General features: G+C 44.5%; 1 protein-coding gene across 4 annotated transcripts in view; it reads left to right on the top strand.

The window, feature by feature from the left end:
• MATN2 (matrilin 2) overlaps positions 1-18976 on the top strand; it is a 171059-nt gene that overhangs the window by 68784 nt on the left and 83299 nt on the right. For all 4 annotated transcript variants that reach the window (XM_021089066.1, XM_021089067.1, XM_021089068.1 and 1 more), the window contains exon 4: positions 7436-7558. In XM_021089066.1, coding sequence (XP_020944725.1) covers positions 7436-7558 — 123 coding nt within the window. The remainder of the gene's footprint in view (positions 1-7435; positions 7559-18976) is intronic.

Below are 18976 nucleotides of genomic sequence, written 5' to 3'. Positions count from 1 at the left end.
GAGTGTCTTCCATGTTGCAGGTGGCAGTTCTCTGGGATTTTGGAAGCCTCATTTGTTCCTTAACCATTTATTGAGCTACATGCTGAAAAACAGCTAATTTTGTCCTAGGCTAGGTACTTTCCATACATTATTTCTTTGAATACTTCTAACAGCCCTGTGAAGCAGGTGCTATTATTATCCCCATTTTGCAGAAGGAGAAACTGAGGGCTAGAAAGGAGAAGCAACAGCTTTAAGTAGCAGAATTGGAGTTGTTCTGGCTCTAGAGCTCTTACCAAAGCCAGGGAGTTCCAGGCTGGTGGGAAGATGCTCTTATGACAGAGAAATGTGATGTTGGCTATATGAGGTGTGCACTTCAGTGGCCTTGGAAAGTCACCAGGTACTGGAGGATTCTGATCAAAGAATGCCCGGGTGTGCCTAGGGCGTCCAGAAGAGTTGTTTTTTTTTTTTTTTTTTGTCTTTTTAGGGCCACACCCGCAGCATATGGAGGTTCCCGGGCTGGGGGTCAAATGAGAGCTGTAGCCACTGACCTACGTCTCAGCCACAGCAATGCTGAATCCGAGCCCTGCTTGCAACCTATACCACAGCTCATGGCAACACCGGATCCTTAACCCACTGAGTCAGGCCAGGGATTGAACCTACATCCTCATTGATGCTAGTCAAATTTGTTTCCACTGAGTCACAACAGGAACTCCAAGTTGCTATTTTTTTTTTTTTTTTTTTAATTTTGGCTGCCCCATGGCAAATGCAGTTCCTGGGCCAGGGATCAGATCTGAGCCGCAGTTTTGACCTCTGCCACAGCTGTGGCAACACCAGATCCAGGATTGGGGATTGAAGCAGCAGAGACACCGCCAATCCCATTGTGCCACAGTGGGAACTCCCAGGAGATACTTTAAGAGAACTTTAAAGAGGAAATAATAATAACTCTTACTGGTATTCATATGTGCATGTGCTTTTTGGAGCTCTTGGCATATGTTTACTCATCTTCTTCTCACATCCAACCTGTGATGTGGATGCTCTTATAATTCCCATTTTACAGAAGAGGAAACTGAGGCCCAGAGGTTCCATAACTCGTCCAAAGTCCCACAGCACTAAGGAGTCGAGTTGGGGTGTGAACCCCGGCTTGCCGGCACAGAACCTACATCTTAACTGCTATGTGCTCCACAGACTTGAAAGACGCGTAGGAGTTTCCTGGCTAGAGATGGGTAGGGAGGATGCCTGCAGCAAGCCAGGGAAAGAATATTTTCAGTAGTTTTCTCTCTTCACTTGAAAATAAAACAAAAAAGGAGTCCAGAGTCTCTGTTAAGTTCTTGATCTGCTAAGGAGACATAACCCACAACTTGAGAAACGCTGAGGAGGTGCTGGGCAGGAAGTGGAAGGCAAAGTGCACCCAGAGAAAGGGATTCCAGAGGGCAGACTGAGGCTCTTCGGCTTTGGGTGGAGCTGAAAAGCACTGCAGGAGCTGTGGATCCTGTGGATCAATGGAGACCTGATATCCCCAGGTGTGATCAAGGCAGGGACCTTTATGGTACAATTAGGAAGCGATTAGGCTCTGGAACGAGGCTGACTTTGAGTGGGTGTCCTGGCTCTGGCTCTCACTGCTGCTGAGTTGTGACCTCGGGCACAGCGGTGGCTTTGTACCTACAGGCAGCAAATGCCCACACCAGCCATAGCGCGGGGGCGGGGGGGCATCGTCTGAGGTTGCATTTTCAGGGCGCCCTGAGACGGCCAGAGACATTTGGAGGCCAGGGGTCCTGTGAATGGAGGCCCTGTCTACAAGAAGACCAAAACCCACCCCTCCTGGGGCCTGCCAATTGTGCCACCCAGTTAGAGAGGACACTAAATTTAGGGGCTGCAAAATGCATGTCTATTCTGAGCCTTCTCATGACTCACAGCCTGGGCAGGGCCGCTCTTAATTCACCTCTTGCTATCTGCTTTATCAGCATATTTTATAAGCTTTATCAGCTTATCAGTATTTGAAGCCGGAGGCTGGTTTTTCCTATCCTAATAGCCGCACCCCACCCGGGCCAGGCCCCCTTGAAGGCCCTAAGAGTGTTCCTGAGACACGCCTTCCATCAACTAGCCTGGGCAAAGTCCACACGTACTTCAGCCCCAGGAATTGCTCCTTTCAAGATCACCCCCCCCCCCCGCCCCGCATCAGCCCATCACTCCTTTGATCATTCCTTTAGTTAATTCATTAACAGTTATGAACATTCATATTTCCTGGTTAAAAATCCAATCCTGCCAAAGACATAGCCTGCTGATTTAGTGATTCTTCCCCTGAACACAAAGCCTGGACCCAGCGTTACCCAACAAGGCCTTCCGAGATGTGAAACCACCTGCAGGCCATCAGGGGAGGCTGGAAGGTGGTCTTCCCTCCAGTTGCATTACAAAGGCCTCCTCCAGGCGAGAGCAAGGCATCAGGCCAGATGCTCTGGGTACCACTCATCCCTCACCGGTAGATGTTACAAATGGAAAAATTTTATACTACCTCAGTCAAAGTGGTTGGGATTCTTTTGATTGAGAGTAATAGAAATTCAGAGTTCCCATTGTGGCTCAGTAGGTTAAGAACCAGACGTGGGATTCCCTGTTGTGGCACAGCGGAAACGAATCCGTCTAGGAACCATGAGGTTGCGGGTTCGATCCCTGGCTTTGCTCAGTGGGTTATGGATCCGGCATTGCCATGAGCTGTGGTGGAGGTCACAGACGCGGCTCCGATCTGGCATTGCTGTGGTTGTGGCGTAGGCCGGCAGCCTCAGTTCCAATTCCACCCCTAGCCTGGGAACTTCCATATGCCAGTGGGTGCGGCCCTGAAAAGACAAAAGACAAAAAAAAAAAAAAAAAAAAAAAGAAAAGAAAAGAAAAAGAACCAGACGTGTGTCTGCGAGGATGCAGGCTTGATCCCTAGCCTTTTTCAGTGGGTTAGGAATCCGGCATTGCTGCAAGCTGTGGCGTAGGCCTCAGCTGAGGCTCCAATTCGACCCCTAGCCCGGGAACTTCCACATGCTGCAGGTGCAGCTGTAAAAAAAAAAAAAAAAAAGAAAGTAATAGAACTTCAACTTGGACTAGCTTTAGGAGGGAGGAATGTGTGATATTAGTCATGGAAATAAGAAGAGGAGTGAATGAAGTTCTCCTCTCTCTCCATCTCCATCCTCTGCCTCGCCTTGGACTTCTCTGGTCCATGGGCAGAAAGCACACACCCCCTCAGCCCCCAGATATGCTTGCCCTCAGTATAGCCTTCTTTTTCTCAGTTCTAGCGCTTACCTGCCAAGAAAAGACTCCGATCATCAAACCCTGTACACCAGTCATAATGTCTTTGGAGTGAGAAGGAAAGCAGCTTCTAGCAAAAGGGGGTGCTACACAGATAAAATAATGTCTGTCCCGAAGGCCCCTAGACACCATTCATGCCTTTATTCTGCAGGTAAAAAAATAAGCCTAAAAGAGCTACCCAACTAACCTGAACGTCCCTCACTTGTTTGAGGCGGAGGGGACCTGAAACACAGGTCTTTTGGCCTCTAATCCAGTGCTCTTTCTAGTACCCCAAATTCCTGGTTCCAATTTCTTTTATGGTACATGGCCAAAACAAGCCTTAGTAACAAGCTGTCACTCCAAACCCTATGCAATAGTTTTTTTGTTGTTGTTGTTTTTTAATGGCTCCACCTGCAGCATATGAAAGTTCTTCGACCAGGGACTGAATTTGAACTGCAATTGCAACCTACCACGAAACTGCAGCAATGCTGGATTCTACCCTTTGTGCCAGGGCAGGGTCAAATCCATGCCTCCACAGTGACCCAAACTGCTGCAGTCAGGTTCTTAACCCACCGCACCACAGCGGGAACTCCTGCAGTGGTTCTTTAAATTTCCCCATTTGACAGGTAAAGAAAGTGCCGTTCAGAGAAATTAAGTAATTCATACAAGGTCAGCTTTGGTCTATTTCCAGAAGCCTTCCTCTATTTCCACAGCCTTCCCCTGTGCTCTCTGTTGCCCAGCAGGTATTTTCTCTCCTACATCCTCCGTAAATGATTATCTGTCAGGGTCTCAGTGAGAGGACAGGCACCTGGGCTGATCACTTGGGCCTTGTACCAGCGGAAAACTGCTTGTGTTGCTGGTTGCTGAGACTTTAGACCTCCTTCCTTACAGGAGAAAATAGTGACACTCTGAGAGTCCCACAGGAACCCCTCTGTGCCCGTGGGTAATTTGACTCTAGCAGCCTAGGGAAAAAAGAGAGCCTTCCAGGGTGAAAGCAAATGCAAATTAAAAACAGGATAACGTTGGAGTTTCTGCTGTGGCTCAGCAGGTTAAGAACCCGACTAGTATCCTTGAGGATTCAGGTTCAATCCCTGGCCTCACTCAGTGGATTAAGGATCTGGTGTTACCGTGAGCTGTGGTGTAGGTTGCAGACATGGCTTGGATTCTGCATGGCTGTGGCTGTGGTGTAGGCCGGCAGCTGTAACTCCGATTTGACCCCTAGCCTGGGAACCTCCATATGCCACAGGTGCAGCCCTAAAAAGACAAAAACAAAAAAACAACCCCCCCACAAAAAAAAAACCCAGCCCAGGGTAATGTTTCCCTCTTAACATTGTCAAAAACTTGACATTTGATAATTTGGAGTGGATTCTGAGGGAGTAGGGACCATGACTGTCATTGCTGGTATGAGCCGTCTTGGAAAGCAATTATGTGACATCTATTTAAAATAGGACCCAGTTCTGGAGAAACCATTGCACATGTGCTCAAGGTAATGTGTTTGAGAATGTTCATCACAGCGTTGGGAAAGTTTGGGCACTGCTCAAATGTGGAGTATCGGGGGAGTGGCTAAATAAAATGAGGAATAGTCATATGATCAATGGATCAAGCAATTAAAAGAAATAAACTAGATCTAATGTATTTGATCACATCTAAGATACACAGTTGGTTCTCATTATTCTTGGTAATTATATTCTGTAAAGTCATGGTGAACTCAGATTAGCAAGTTACTGAACCATTGTTCCTAAGGGAAATATAGAGTTAGGTTCCTGTGAGCCTCTGGTCCTGCATTGTTGTCAATTGATCAATACATAATTTTGTTTTATGTGTGTTTCTATTTATTTACATATTTATTTATTTTTTGTCTTTTGTGTTTCTATTTAAAGACACCTTCTTTACTACATACTTTTGATTCATTAACATTGAACTCACAGCCAACAGCACCATCACTCAAGCCTGAATGAAATTTATCACACACACATTTTCTTCGTAAGGCACATCACCACCTTCTTGAACACCAGACACACTTCACTGCAGCAAACACCAGCACTTCAGCACTACACTTGGGGCCATTTGAAACAGCAAAATCACCAAGCAAAAGCACAAAAGTGCCAAAAGTGTGGCACTTAGTCGACCTCAGGAGTTCCCATCGTGGCTCAGCAGAAACGAATCTGACCAGTATCCATGAGGACGCAGGTTTGATCCCTGGCCTCACTTGGTTAAGAATCTGGCGTTGTCAAGAGCTTGGCTCAGATTTGGTGTGGCTGTGGCTGTGGTGTAGACTGGCAGCTACAGCTCCTATTCGACCCTTAGCTTGGGAACCTCCATTTGCCTCAGGTGTGGCCCTAAAAAGACCGAAAAAAAAAAAGCCTTAAAAACACACTTGTTCATGGTCTGAGAGCTGAAACGATTCAGAGCATCGCCTTGTTCAGTCTCAACTGGGCATGCGCGCATTGGGTGACCTAAATTTTTTATCACTCCAAGCATGTCCACAAATAATGATGAGAGAACTGTGAGTGTTGACATTAGGGTTACAAATACATTTTTTTTGCAAGTGGGCAAATTGGCAAATATGGAATCTGTGAATAATGAGGATCAATTGTATGTGTCCTCACATTTTTAACGTTTCTGAAATTGAGAGCCTCTTAGATTCCATAAAAGATAGTATATATCATTAGAGATAGAATCTGATATTGAGTGAAAAACCACGTTGAAGATGGATATATATAGGATGAACCCAAGTATGTAAAATAAAAGTCCATCATGCTTCTTCTTTGCTGCATGCAGCTAACTCATATCAGGCATTCTCATGGGCGATGTCTTAAGCACCTTATCTTCTTAATTATTTTAACCCTTACAAGGCCCTTCTGAGGTTGCTACTATTTTTACTCCCATTTAATATAAAGTTCAGACAATTGCCCACGGTCACAAAAACAGAGATTTCTTTCACACTAAAGTTAAATGAACTTTCCTAGCGTTATTTGTATCTAAACAGGAGCTAGAAGGCAGACAAGTGTAAACTCAGAGTAGTCATTCTAAATTGTTTTATTATGAAATAAAAAAGTTTTACTTTCACTTACTGCCCACCACATTTCTTACTTTGAAATAAAGGACATATATTTAAGACAAACCATGATTTCATCAGTAGCTGAGTTGTCCTAGGCCCTGGATAAGGGGATTATTCTCTTTTGAAAGCCTCTTTTGTTTTAGTTTTATAAAACTATGTTCCTACATATGAACATCCTTTTTGTTTATGAGAACATTTGCATAGCTGTTACTCTGCTTATACTGATGCTTATTAATTTTAAGGATGTTCAGGTTGAATTGTAGGGATTGAAGTCATAAATTAAGATGTAAAAAAAAAAATAAGAATTGTTATGAGCTCCAGACAGATTTATACAAGCATCAATATATCTGACACCCTAGGTACTTCAGAAACTAAATGCAGAAATATTTTAAATTGAGACATAAAGATTATAGAAACATATGAATGCATTTTTTTTACTCCAAAATTTTCATAACACTTTTGCCTATTAAAAAATTACATTACTCTTGGGATTTACTTTCTTGATCCTGAGACACTGTCAATTCTTTACCACCTTCTCATTTAACTAATAGCTTTTCCTCCAAACCCCTTGCTGCCTACTGAAAATCCACGCATTAGCCAAAGTCTGCAGTGGTATCACCCTTTCCAAGGAAATTCTCTTGTGGCACAGCAGTTTAAGGATCTGGTGTTACCATAGCTGTGGTCCAGGCTGCAACTGCAGCCCGGGTTCAATCCCTGGTCCAGGAACACATGCCCCAGGTGTGGCCAGAAAACAAACTTTCTGAGCCCTCCAATTGGGTACTAATAATTGAACTGTGAAATTTCTGTTTTTTAATTTCTGTGTCTGTAAGTTGCCTTTGACCAGTTTTTAGTTGGATATCAGCAATTCACGTGGCTCAGCCTAACATTACTTCCCTTTGATCCTCTGTGGCCCTTTACCTAAGTATTGCTGTTGGTGTTTAGATAGAACTATCTTGTTCAACCAGTGGCTGCAAACCCCCTTGAGGGCACAGACTGTAGCTTGGTCCTCTTTGGGTCCTGCCTACTCCTTCACAGTATAGATTCTGGACGAATGTTTGAGGGTGAATGAAATTAGAGAAGGCATCCTGCTTTCCTGCTTGCCTGACTTGGCCATGTCTTCCCTTTCAGCGGTCCACATGTGCAGCATCCTGGAGCACAACTGCGCCCACTTCTGCATCAATACCCCCGGCTCGTACGTCTGCAGGTGCAAACAAGGCTACATCCTCAACTCGGATCAGACGACTTGCAGAAGTAAGACTGCTTTGCTGATGTGTCTGTACTGTCCTTCTCTGCTCTCTCTCTCTCTCTCTCTTTTTTTTTTTTTTTTTTTTTTTTTTTTTTTTTTTGTCTTTTTGCCCTTTCTAGGGCCACAACCATGGCATATGGAGGTTTCCACGCTAGGGGTCGAATCGGAGTTACAGCTGCCGGCCTACGCCAGAGCCACAGCAACTCGGGATCCGAACCGCATCTGCAGCCTACACCACAGCTCACCGCAATGCTGGATCCTTAACCCACTGAACAAGGCCAGGGATCAAACCTACAACCTCATGGTTCCTAGTCGGATTCGTTAACCACTGCGCCATGATGGGAACTCCTCACTCTTTCTTCTTTTACCTGAGCCCATTTAATTCATCTGGGGCCCCTCACTCAACCAAGTCATCACCTCCCTAGAAACCGGGTTTTGTAACTCCTGTATTTTGTGTTGCCCCCTGCCCCCCCGCCCCGACTCTGCCTCCACAGCACCAAGGCCAGAGCCAGGCACACAGCAGGCCATCAGGAAGAATTTGGAAGAACATTGGATGTTCCTTCTCAGAAATAGCCTCTTTGAATTCATGAGCTGCTGTCCTTTACTTCCAAGTTGTTCTTTCTTTTTCGTTTTTTTAGGGCTGTACCTGCTGCAAATAGAAGTTCTCAGGCTAGGGGTCAAATAGGAGCTGCAGCTTCCAGCCTATGCCACAACCACAGCGACTAGGATCCAAGCCTTGTCTGAGACCTACATCCCAGCTCACGGCAATGCCGGATCCTTAACTTACTGAGCATGGCCAGGGATCGAACCTGCATCCTCATGGATACTGGTCAGGTTCCTTACCACCGAGCCATAATGGGAACTCCCTGAGCCACATCAGGAACTCCTACTTCCAAATTGTTCTGAAGGAGCAATCATTTAAGAGCCTTTTCTTCTACTGTTTCTATTGCCTGTGCCCTGAGGAATTGTTTCTGTATTTTATCCTTTTCCCTGAAGCGTGGATTTAGGATGGGCCATTAACATTGGCCAGGAATCTTTATTCAAGTTCTGTTTTAGCGGTGGGCAGGGATCTAGTTGCTTTGGTGAGGGATGCTCTATATATCTCCTAAGTAAAAAAGGGCAAACAGATATAAAGCGTTAATAATACTCACATCCTCTTTTTTGGCCAAACTTCAAACTAGACAATATACGGACATTTGAAGCGCATGAGCTAATCCGTCTCTTAGAGGAGAGAATTACCCATACACTGAGTGTTCTGCTTATACTTTTTTTTTTTTTCCAAGCTATAAATAAAGCCATTGTGTTAGTCCACAGACAGCCAGGCTTCCTCAAGACATGAGGAAGACTGGCCCACATGGAGACAAATAAAACTCAGCTTTAATCTGACATGTAGGTCATGCAATGCGTAATTGTTATTATACCGCATGGTAGGCAATTAAGCATTAATGGAAAGCAGTTTGCACAAATGGCTGTAATTAGTATCGCATTTATAGAGCCAAACCACATTTTCCTTTTGTCTTCTCACTTTTCACTGGGTTGAGGGTGGTTGGCCAGGGGCCTCCCTGCCCTCCCTGCCCCCCCATTAGGGAACATCTGTTCCACTCCTCCAGTTCTGTGGCCTCTGAGCCCAAAGCCCTCAGACTCGGTGAACACCAGGGAGGGGCGGGTGTGGTGAGGGGGAGGCTGTGTTCTGCATCTCCTCTCAGACCCCAGGATCCCAGGTTGTTTGTGGAGTGGAGCCTGAACCATCCTGGCCTTCCGCTGGACCCTTCTTCAGTTTCTATAACAAAAACATCACTCGTAGCATATGTTCACGGGTTTAATAGAATTTACTGGAGATCGGGGTGGGGGGGGGAGCTCAGGCGAGGTCACCTCACACGCTGCTCAGCAAACAACATCTTCTTAGACCCCACCCTGTCCTCTCCAGGAGCTGCCCTGCCCTGGGCTCCTCCTCAGATCGCTCAGCCCGCCAACATGTTGCTACCTCTGGTCCTGCCTTTCCCTTCTTCTGAGCACCAGAAATGCCCCTCCTTGTCTCCTGCTCCCGTGATTCACTGCAATTCAGGCCTCTGCCGATGTCCATTTTCTGGGGGCTGGCTTAGACAATCCAGAGGAATTTTGAGACCAGCAAATAAAAAACAAACAGTTCTCCCCCTGATGTCATGAGCTGGGCCCTCCCCACACACCAGATCTGCCACCCCCCCCCACCCCCTGACTGGTCCCACCTCATGTCCTGAGCCCCAGGCTCCCCCAAGTGTGGCTCTGGCCTTGGCTCTGTTCTAGGGCAGTGGGTGCAAAGAGTGTGATGCCAAAACTGCCTGGGCTTTGGGCAGACTGATGGGGGTGGGGCAGAGAGGCTGGGGCGGGGAGCTGAATCCAGGGGGTGGTTCTCAAGCTTCCATAACTAAGAGTCACCCAGGAACCAAGCCCTGGGTCTCACCCCCTGGAGATGCAGAGACAGCAGGTCTGGGGTGGGGACCTCTGAGTTTGCACTGGCCATGAACTTCTGACTGAGATTGCTGTCACACTTTGAGATTCACTGGTGTCAGGCAGCAAGGGAGTGGGAGGGAAGGGCTTCGAGGTGAGGGAGCAGGGCAGGAGCTGGAGCCAGGGCTCTGCTGGCCCAGCTGACCAGCCCTCCAATCACCCGGAATCAGTTACACCACCTTTATTGTCAGCACTGCACTTGATACGTCCAGTCCTAAAGAGCAATTCTCGCTCTTCCAGGAAAAGATGATAATAACTCTTTTCTGAGTTCCCATTGTGGCTCAGTGGGTTAAGAACACGACCAGTATCCATGAGGGTGCGGGTTCGGTCCCTGGCTTCTCTCAGTGGGTTAAAGTATCTGGCGCTGCCGTGAACTATGGTGTAGGTTGCAGATGTGGCTCGGATCCCGCGTTGCTGTGGCTGTGGTAGAGGCCAGTGGTTGCAACTCCCATTCGACCCCTAGTCTGGGAACTTCCATATACCACGGGTGCAGCCATAAAAAAAAAAAAAAAACAAGCAAAAAACCCTCTTTTCTTTGAATACCTGAAATTGTACACTGGTGACCTTATGGAAAGACCAGGACCTTTATTGACCACGGACCTGAGTTTGAATCCTGCGTCTGTCTCACTCTCCTTGATTCAACTTCCTCACCCATAAAATGGAAAGAGTGCTGACAGATCAATGCCTATCTCACAGATAAGTCCTTGTTAGCCCATGATTTTGGTCTGGGGGACAATTAAAGTTGTGCCAAGGGAAGGCTGGGCCATACCCTGACCTCTGTTTCTGAGCTGCTGGAGGGGATCTGTCCCCACCAATATGGAGAGGGACTCCGTGGGCTTGGAAAGCAGTGAGACACAGCCGTTTCTAGTTCTGAGCCTTTAAGATGTGCCAGGCCCCACACAAATGACTGGAAATCAAATAGTGAATAAAACAGCAGTAAATCAAATAGACAACCAGGGTAACTGCAGACAAAAGTGAGTGCAGCCGCCCAGCTCAGTGCTGCACACAAGGCTGAGCCTAACTAGCCACTTTTTAATTTTTTTTTTTTTTTTTGGTCTTTTCTAGGGCCGCACCCACTGCTTATGGAGGTTCCCAGGCTAGGGGTCAAATCAGAGCTGTAGCCGCCGGCCTACATCACAGTCACAGCAACTTGGGATCCGAGCCACATCTGTGACCTACACCACAGCTCATGGCATTGCCAGATCCTTAACCCACTGAACAAGGCCAGGGATTGAACTCACAACCTCACGGTTCCCAGTTGGATTCGTTAATGGCTGGACCACGACGAGAGCTCCCATAACTCTAGCCACTTATTAAGTGTTTGACATGTGCCAGGAACTCTCCTGAGTGCTTTATATTCATTATCTCATTTAACTCTGACATCGAACTCTTCAAGTTGGTTTAGCATCCTCATTTTACAGATAAGGAGAGTAAGGTACCAAAAAAGGTGAGACAATTTCCTCAAGGTCACGTGGTTAGTAATGAGACCAAACCAGAACCCAAATCCTGTTATGTGTGGCTGCACAGTCCTCGTTCTTACTCACAATTAGATATTGTCCCATGATCCTTCAGGTGGCAGACAACCCTGCAATGAGAGAGACTCCTCCAAGACCAGGAGGACAGGCAGGTTCAAAGGCTCATTGATCCCAGGGGAGACTCAGAACTAAGTCACCAGGACTAATATGCAAATGATTGTCATTCCCCCCCCCCCCCCCACCAAGTCCACTACCAACTGCTGTGGGAGTCATTGCACAGAATGATTGTGAGAGGGACTCTTAGGTGATGGCATTCACACACACACACACACACACACACACACACACACTCACTCACTCACTCACACACTCTACCTACTGTTTTCTATTCATACCTTGCCTGTGCGGAGAGAGGAGGCAGACACAGCTGATTCATATGTTCTTCGAGTGGAAACAGACCTTGGCTATCAAGCTTTTAGCTCCCCCTTCCCCTTAAATTAGGAATTGTAGTTCTTTCTGGGGTCCCAGAGTGATGGTGCACGGCCAACTGTCATTGCCCATCTGGGACACAGGGCTGTCACAAAGCACCTGTATCCCACCTCCACAGAGCTTGGATAGCTGTTGAGCCGAAACCCTATTTGCTGTAATTCCCGCTTTTGATCTCATTTCTGCCATCCGAAGCTATATACCAAAAAGTTTATTTCCTTTTCCAAATAAAAAGAGAAAGTCCTTTGATTGTTGAAGAGTGTAATGCTCCTCTCCCCCCTGTTAATTTTCTTTTTCAAGGGAGGCATGAATGTATCTTTAGGTGATCTGGATTTGGGTCTCTTTACTGTTCAGATAACCCTCTTCTGGACAATAGTTAGTATCTCAAAAAATGTACCCTTTCATTTAAAGACTGGATCAAGCACATTAAATAATCTTAACCTTCAAAGTTTTGCCCATGTAAGCAATTTGGAATGTACTGGAGGCAACATTGTGGATTCTTCTGTCCTCAAAAACATCACCCCCCTCCAAAAGCATTCTGTGAGATAATACGTAAAAGCATTACCATAATGCATAGTCCATAGGGCTCAATAGATATTTATGCCCTTCCCTTTCCTCATTTAAAAAATGGGGGGAAAATCCTCGTGAAGTGTGCCTGTCTTCACATGTTCAGATCCCTCTACCATTCCCCTCTCCTTGAATTCTTTTCCTACTAACAAGAAAGAACTTTGTCTTCTTTTCTTTTCTTTCTTTCTTTCTTTAAAATAAGGAGTGTTCCCTGTATTCGCCTCCTTTCTGGAATATTTACTCTATCTGGAAGAATAATGAAAATGTAACATTTAGAAAACTTCACTTGGCAAGAGAATGTAAACTTTCTTGTCCAGATTTCTCATTTTTTCTCTCTTAAGAACCATACCAAATGCATTTCACAGCTTTCATTCTTCAAATATGTTCCTGACATTTTCCCAAGCTACATAAGCAATTTAATGGCTTTTATATTAGAGTTTAATCAAAGAGCATGAGCCAGAAAAACAGTCACATTATTTGAAAGGGAAAAGAAAACTATAACCAACATTCTGCATGAATGTAGATGTAAAAATTCTTAAAAACATAGCAAATAGAATCCATATATATAATATAATCGAGACCAAATGGGATTTATCACCAGAATGCAAGGTTGGTTTAACATTCAAAAAAATCAATCAATATGGGATGTGACACTTGACATAGAAAATCCTAAAGATGCTACAGAAAACTACTAGAGCTCATCAATGAATTCAACCAAGTTGCAAGATACAAAATTAGTATACAGAAATCTACTGCATTTATACACACTAACAGTGAATATCAAAAAGAGAAATTAAGGAAATAATCCCATATACCATCTCATCAAAAAGAATAAAATACCTAGGAATAAACCTACTTAAGGAGGTAAAAAATCTATACTCAGAAGGCTATAAGATACTGATGAAAGAAATTGAAGACAAAACAAGTAGATGGAAAAGATATACCATGTTCTTGGATTGGAAGCATTAATATTTTTTTTTTTTTTTGTCTTTTGTTGTTGTTGCTATTTCTTGGGCCGCTCCCTCGGCATATGGAGGTTCCCAGGCTAGGGGTCGAATCGGAACTGTAGCCACCGGCCTACGCCAGAGCCACAGCAACGCGGGATCCAAGCCGCGTCAGCAACCTACACCACAGCTCACGGCAACGCCGGATCCTTAACCCACTGAGCAAGGGCAGGGACCGAACCCGCAACCTCATGGTTCCTAGTCGGATTCGTTAACCACTGCGCCACGACGGGAACTCCTAATATTGTTAAAATGAGCATACTACCCAAGGCAATCTATAGAGTCAAACATTGCCTATCAAAATACCAGTGGCATTTTTCACAGAACTAGAACAAATAATTCTAAAACTTGTATGAAAACAGAGAAGACCCCAAATAGCCAAAACAATTTTGAGAAAGAAGAACAGATCTTGAGGAATCAGTGTCTGGCTCCAGATTATACTACAAAGCTACAATAATCAAAAGAGTACGGCACTGACACAAAAACAGAAATATAGACCAATGGAACAGAATAGGATAGAGAGCCCAGAAATAAACCATGTACTTACGGTCAATTAATGATAAAGGCAAGACTACACAATGGAGAAAAGACAGTCTCTTCAATAAAATGGTCTGGGAAAACTGGACGGCTATATGTAAAAGAAGAAATGAGGACATTCTCTAACACCATATACAGAAATAAACTCAAAGTGGATTAAAGGCCTAAATGTAAGATCAGAAGCCACAAAACTCCTAAAGGAAAACATAGGCAGAATCATAGCTACATTTTTTTGGACTTGTCTCCAAAAGGAAAGGAAATAAAAGGAAAAATAAACAAATGGGACTTAATTAAATTTAAAAGTTTTTGCAGGAGTCCCTGTCTTGTCACAGTGGAAGCAAATCCAAATAGGAACCATCAGGTTGTGGGTTATCCCTGGCCCTGATCAGTGGGTTAAGGATCTGACTTTGCCATGAGCTGTGGTGTAGGTTGCAGAGGTGGCTTGGATCGTACTTTGCTTCAGCTGTGGCATAGGCCAGCAGCTGTAGCTCTGATTAGACCCCTAGCCTGGGAACCTCCATATGCTGCAGGTGCAGCTCTAAAAAGCAAAAAAAACAAAAAACAAAAAACAAAAAACAAACCCAACAAACAACAACAAAAAACAAGCAAACAAAAAACAAAAACAAACAAAAAAACACAAATGAATGGATAAAGAAGATGTGGTATATATATCTGTATACAATGGAATATTACTCAGCCATAAAAAAGAATGAAATCTCGCCATTTGCAACAACATAACTGGATGTGGAGGGCATTATGCTATGTGAAATTAAACCAGACAGAGAAAGGCAAATACTAGATGATATCACTCTAGGTGGAATATAAAAAATACAACAAACTAGCAAATATGACAAAAAGAAGCAGACTCACAGATATAGCGAACAAATTAGTGGTTAGCAGTGGGGAGAGGGGAAAAAGAGGGGAGCAAGATGGGATGGGGGTTGCGATACCAACTGTGTATAAAATAAGCTGCAAGGAAATACCTTACAACACAGGGACTAGCCGGTATTTTGTAACGTCTATAAATAGAGTATATATACTTTTTAAAACTGTGAATCACTGTGTTGTACACCTGTAGATATGTATAATACTGTACATCAACTACACTTCAATAGAAAAAATCAATCAATATAATTCAGTTCACCATATTAACAGACTAAATATGAAAAAATATTTCACTATTTCAGTAGATGAAGAAAAAGCATTGGGTAATACCCAGCATTCATTCATGATAAAAGGTCTCAACAACCTAGAAATAAAGGGAAATTCCTCAACCTGATAGGGAGCATCTATGAAAAAACCTATAGTTAACATACTCGAGTAAAATACTAAGTGCTTTCCTTCTAAGGTAAGGAACACGAAAGTATGTCCACTGCCAGACTTCCATTCAACATTGGACTAGATGTTCCAACTGATATAATAATAAAATCAAAAGAAATTAGAAAGTCATACAGATTGGTAAGGAAAAAGTAAAACTGCCTTTATTTACAGATTATGTGATTGCATTTGTAGAAAAGCCGATAGAATCTTCAAAATCTACTAAAATTAATTAATGATTTTAGCAAGGTCACAAGATAAAAAGTCAACTTAGAAAATTATTTGTGTTTTTATATACTAGCAACAAAAATCAGAAATAAACATTTAAAAAGTACCATTTACACTAGCACCAGTAATGTACAAATTAGGGATGGATTTGACAAAAGATGTGCACGAGTTATACACTGCAAAATACAAAAGATGTCTGCAATAAATTAAAGACATACATAAATGGAGAGATATATCAAACCATGGAATCAAAAAAAATATTGCTCAGATATCAGTTCTTTCCAAATTGATCTATAGATTCAAAGCAATCCATATAAAAATCCCAGCAGACTTTCTTGGGTACACATGTGTGTATTGGGTACACGTGTATATATATGTATATATATATGTATTTTCAGAACAAGGTGGTTTTGGAAGGTAAGTGGTGCTGAGACAGTTGCCTTCAAGAGATCAGAGAAGGAATCATGGAACAATCAGGGAAGGTGTTGGGGAGGAGGAGGTTTTCTAGCAAGTCAAAGAAGAGAAGAAAAATACAGGGCTTGTTGTCTTTGGGGGATGCTAACTAGAACAGACTGTGGGTCTGGAATAGTTTGTTTGGGGCATTAGTGGGGGTTGAGGAAAGGAATTTAAGCTGGAGCGAATTATGGAGTGATTTGATTCGCAAGCTGAGTTCCAGCCCAGGTCTTTGGCGGGTAGTGGGGCTGAACGCAGGATGTCAAGGGGAAAACCGAGTTTTAGTAAATTAAGCCTAGCAGTTATATATAAGAGGGTTAGATTAGGTAGAGGATGAGGGCAACAATACCATCCATCCATCCCCTTTCATTTGTTCACTCAATTCTATGGCCCGGACCCTCTTACGGGGTGTGGGAGAGAAATGAGTGTTTCTCATATGTTCGAGCCCCAAGGAGCGCTCAGATCTTGGCTTCCCTTGTGCTCTGCGTGTGTGGAGCAGAAGATGCAAGATGCAATGAGTTTACAATATTAATCAGTTGAGTCAATTCAGTGCATGTGTTTCTTATGCCCATGGAATTAATTAGGAGATCGCAGCAATAATCCCCGCCCCAGGGAGTTTAGGACCTAAGATGGGGAACGGTAGGTGAGGGGTGTTTGTAGAATTTAAACTTGCAAATAACTTCAGAGAAGAAACCTGATTTTGAGGGGAAAGCAGGGAGTCCACGCAAGAGCCCACACAAGTGGTTGGGTGCAGCTGGAGATGAGGGTTAGAGTTCAAGGAAAATGCTTGGCTGGATGTGTTTGGTCGTGGTTAATTGGCCCTGAAATTGGATGGAATCTTGGCACAAGCACGGGAGTGTGGAAAGCCGAGGTCAAGGTCTGCGCTTTGGGGCAGCCCTCAGTCCGCGCGGAGGGCGTAAACTGCGCACGCGCACGCACGCAGCCCGCCTTCAGCTTCGAGGCAAAGGAAGAGATGCTGAGACTGCCCGGAACCGCAGCGGAGGAAATTTGGTCCTGAAACCCCCTCTTAATCCCGACTGCTGGGCCCAAGAACTTGGACATCCTTACGTGCAGTTTGCTCACCCTCTGGCTGTGCCATGGGCCCAGGATTAAAAAAAAAAAAAAAAAAAAAAAGGAATCCTGGTTGAGTAGAGCCCCATGAGAGACACGGGATAACCAGCTGACTGCATGTGAGTGGAGAATGCCGGTTGTGAAAGAATTCTTACACGTGGGGGGCGAGGTGAGGAAATGGGTGTGAACCTCGTACAGCTTCTTCACTGCTTTCCTATTTTCACAGGCATTTGGGACAGCGGTTCTCAAAGTGTGGTCCCCCCGACAGCGGCTTCAGCTTTTGGGGTGGGGAGACTTGTTAAGAATGCAGATTTTCAGGCTTAACCCCAGACCTACTGAATCAGGGACTCTTAGGGATGTGGCCTAGGAGTGTGCGTTTTGACAAGCGCTTTGGGGGGATTTGGATCTCAACTCAAGTTGGGAAATCACTGACCTAGCTGTTTGAAACTAGATCTCTCCCTGGGAGAGTCCCCTCTGGTGGGGAGTTCTCATCAAGAACACGGGGACACGACAGCCGTTTGGAAGTGGCTACAGCCCTCTGCAAGATTAGGGCATTATTTGCTCATGCTTATTTATTCATTAGTTTATCAACCTCCTTTGGTCAGATTTACTTATGTTTTTAGGCTTTGGTTGGGGGATCCTCCTGCTTTCTTTTCCCTTTGCAAAAGCAAACGAAATCTGATTTGTGATGAGGAGAACTGATTGAAAAAGAGTGAAGCTCTTGGGGGGAGCAGGGATGTGAGGCCCAGCTGGAGTTTGCCTGAAAGGACAGGTTTGTTTTTCTGGGTGACATGAGGTTGGTTTTGTTTCTTCCAGCATCGAAGCACAAGGATGATGACTCACATTTACTGTCGAAAGTCTTTAAATCCAAATTACAGCTGTCAAAATAAGATTAGGGCTTTCAGATATGATGAAGGGGGGGTGGTCCCCAAAATGGAGGCATTGTGTTTTTGCCTGCTTTTGCCAAGCCCTAACTCCAAGTGAGCCTTTGGGCTGGAGCGGGCAGAAATCCCATTGTTTCCCAGTTGAGTAAAATAACAGCTCTAATAATACCTTTCTCTTCTCTCTTGCTGTGATAGATGATTTCTGATTTCTACATCTGAGGCTACATAACAGCAGGAGCCATAAGGGGAGCATGTCTTTAAAGGTGTTCATTTTGCTTTAACTGCAAAGGAGAGGTTAAACTGTCACTGGTGTCAATAGCATGCTGTGTGGCTTGTCTACAGTTTTGAGAAGTCAGTAAAAATAAATTAATAAATAAATAAAACCCGTTGATTTTTGCCCAGGATGATGTCAGCCACAGCAGCCGTGGTCTTGTCCCGTGCTCCTTGTCCAACATAACTGGATGAACGTTGTCCAAGTTCTCCGGGCTCAGGCGCTATGCCAGGGGTTTCAAGATTGCACATGAAGGAAGGCACTTAAATCTAGGTTGCCTGTGAGCCTTGGGGGAAGTGCTAGGGATGGATTTGAGCACAGCCCTGGGGCTCTTAAATCCTCACTGATTTATTTCAATTGGGAAAACTGAGCAGATGCAGTTAACAGCCCTCCTAAAATTCTCCAGGAAATAAGTGAAGTAAGCAGATTTTGTTGATTGTCAGCTACGTGCTAACATTTGCCCTCCGGCAAGGCGTTGTTTTGAGTTTGCTGTGGTCTTTGGTTATAAAATTCAAAATTGCCTACTCTGCGCTATCTATTCAGCTTAGAACTCACAAACCAGAACTTAGTCAAAGATACACTGATGTCATTGAAAGAATTCTGAATCTTGTATCCACGTGTGGAGGGTTTCATTGGCACCCAA

The sequence above is a fragment of the Sus scrofa genome, chromosome 4 (assembly GCF_000003025.6).
Source record: "Sus scrofa isolate TJ Tabasco breed Duroc chromosome 4, Sscrofa11.1, whole genome shotgun sequence".
Lineage (NCBI taxonomy): Eukaryota > Metazoa > Chordata > Mammalia > Artiodactyla > Suidae > Sus > Sus scrofa.
The sequence above is the reverse complement of the archived record's forward strand: the minus strand, read 5'-3'. Positions and strand labels throughout refer to the sequence as shown.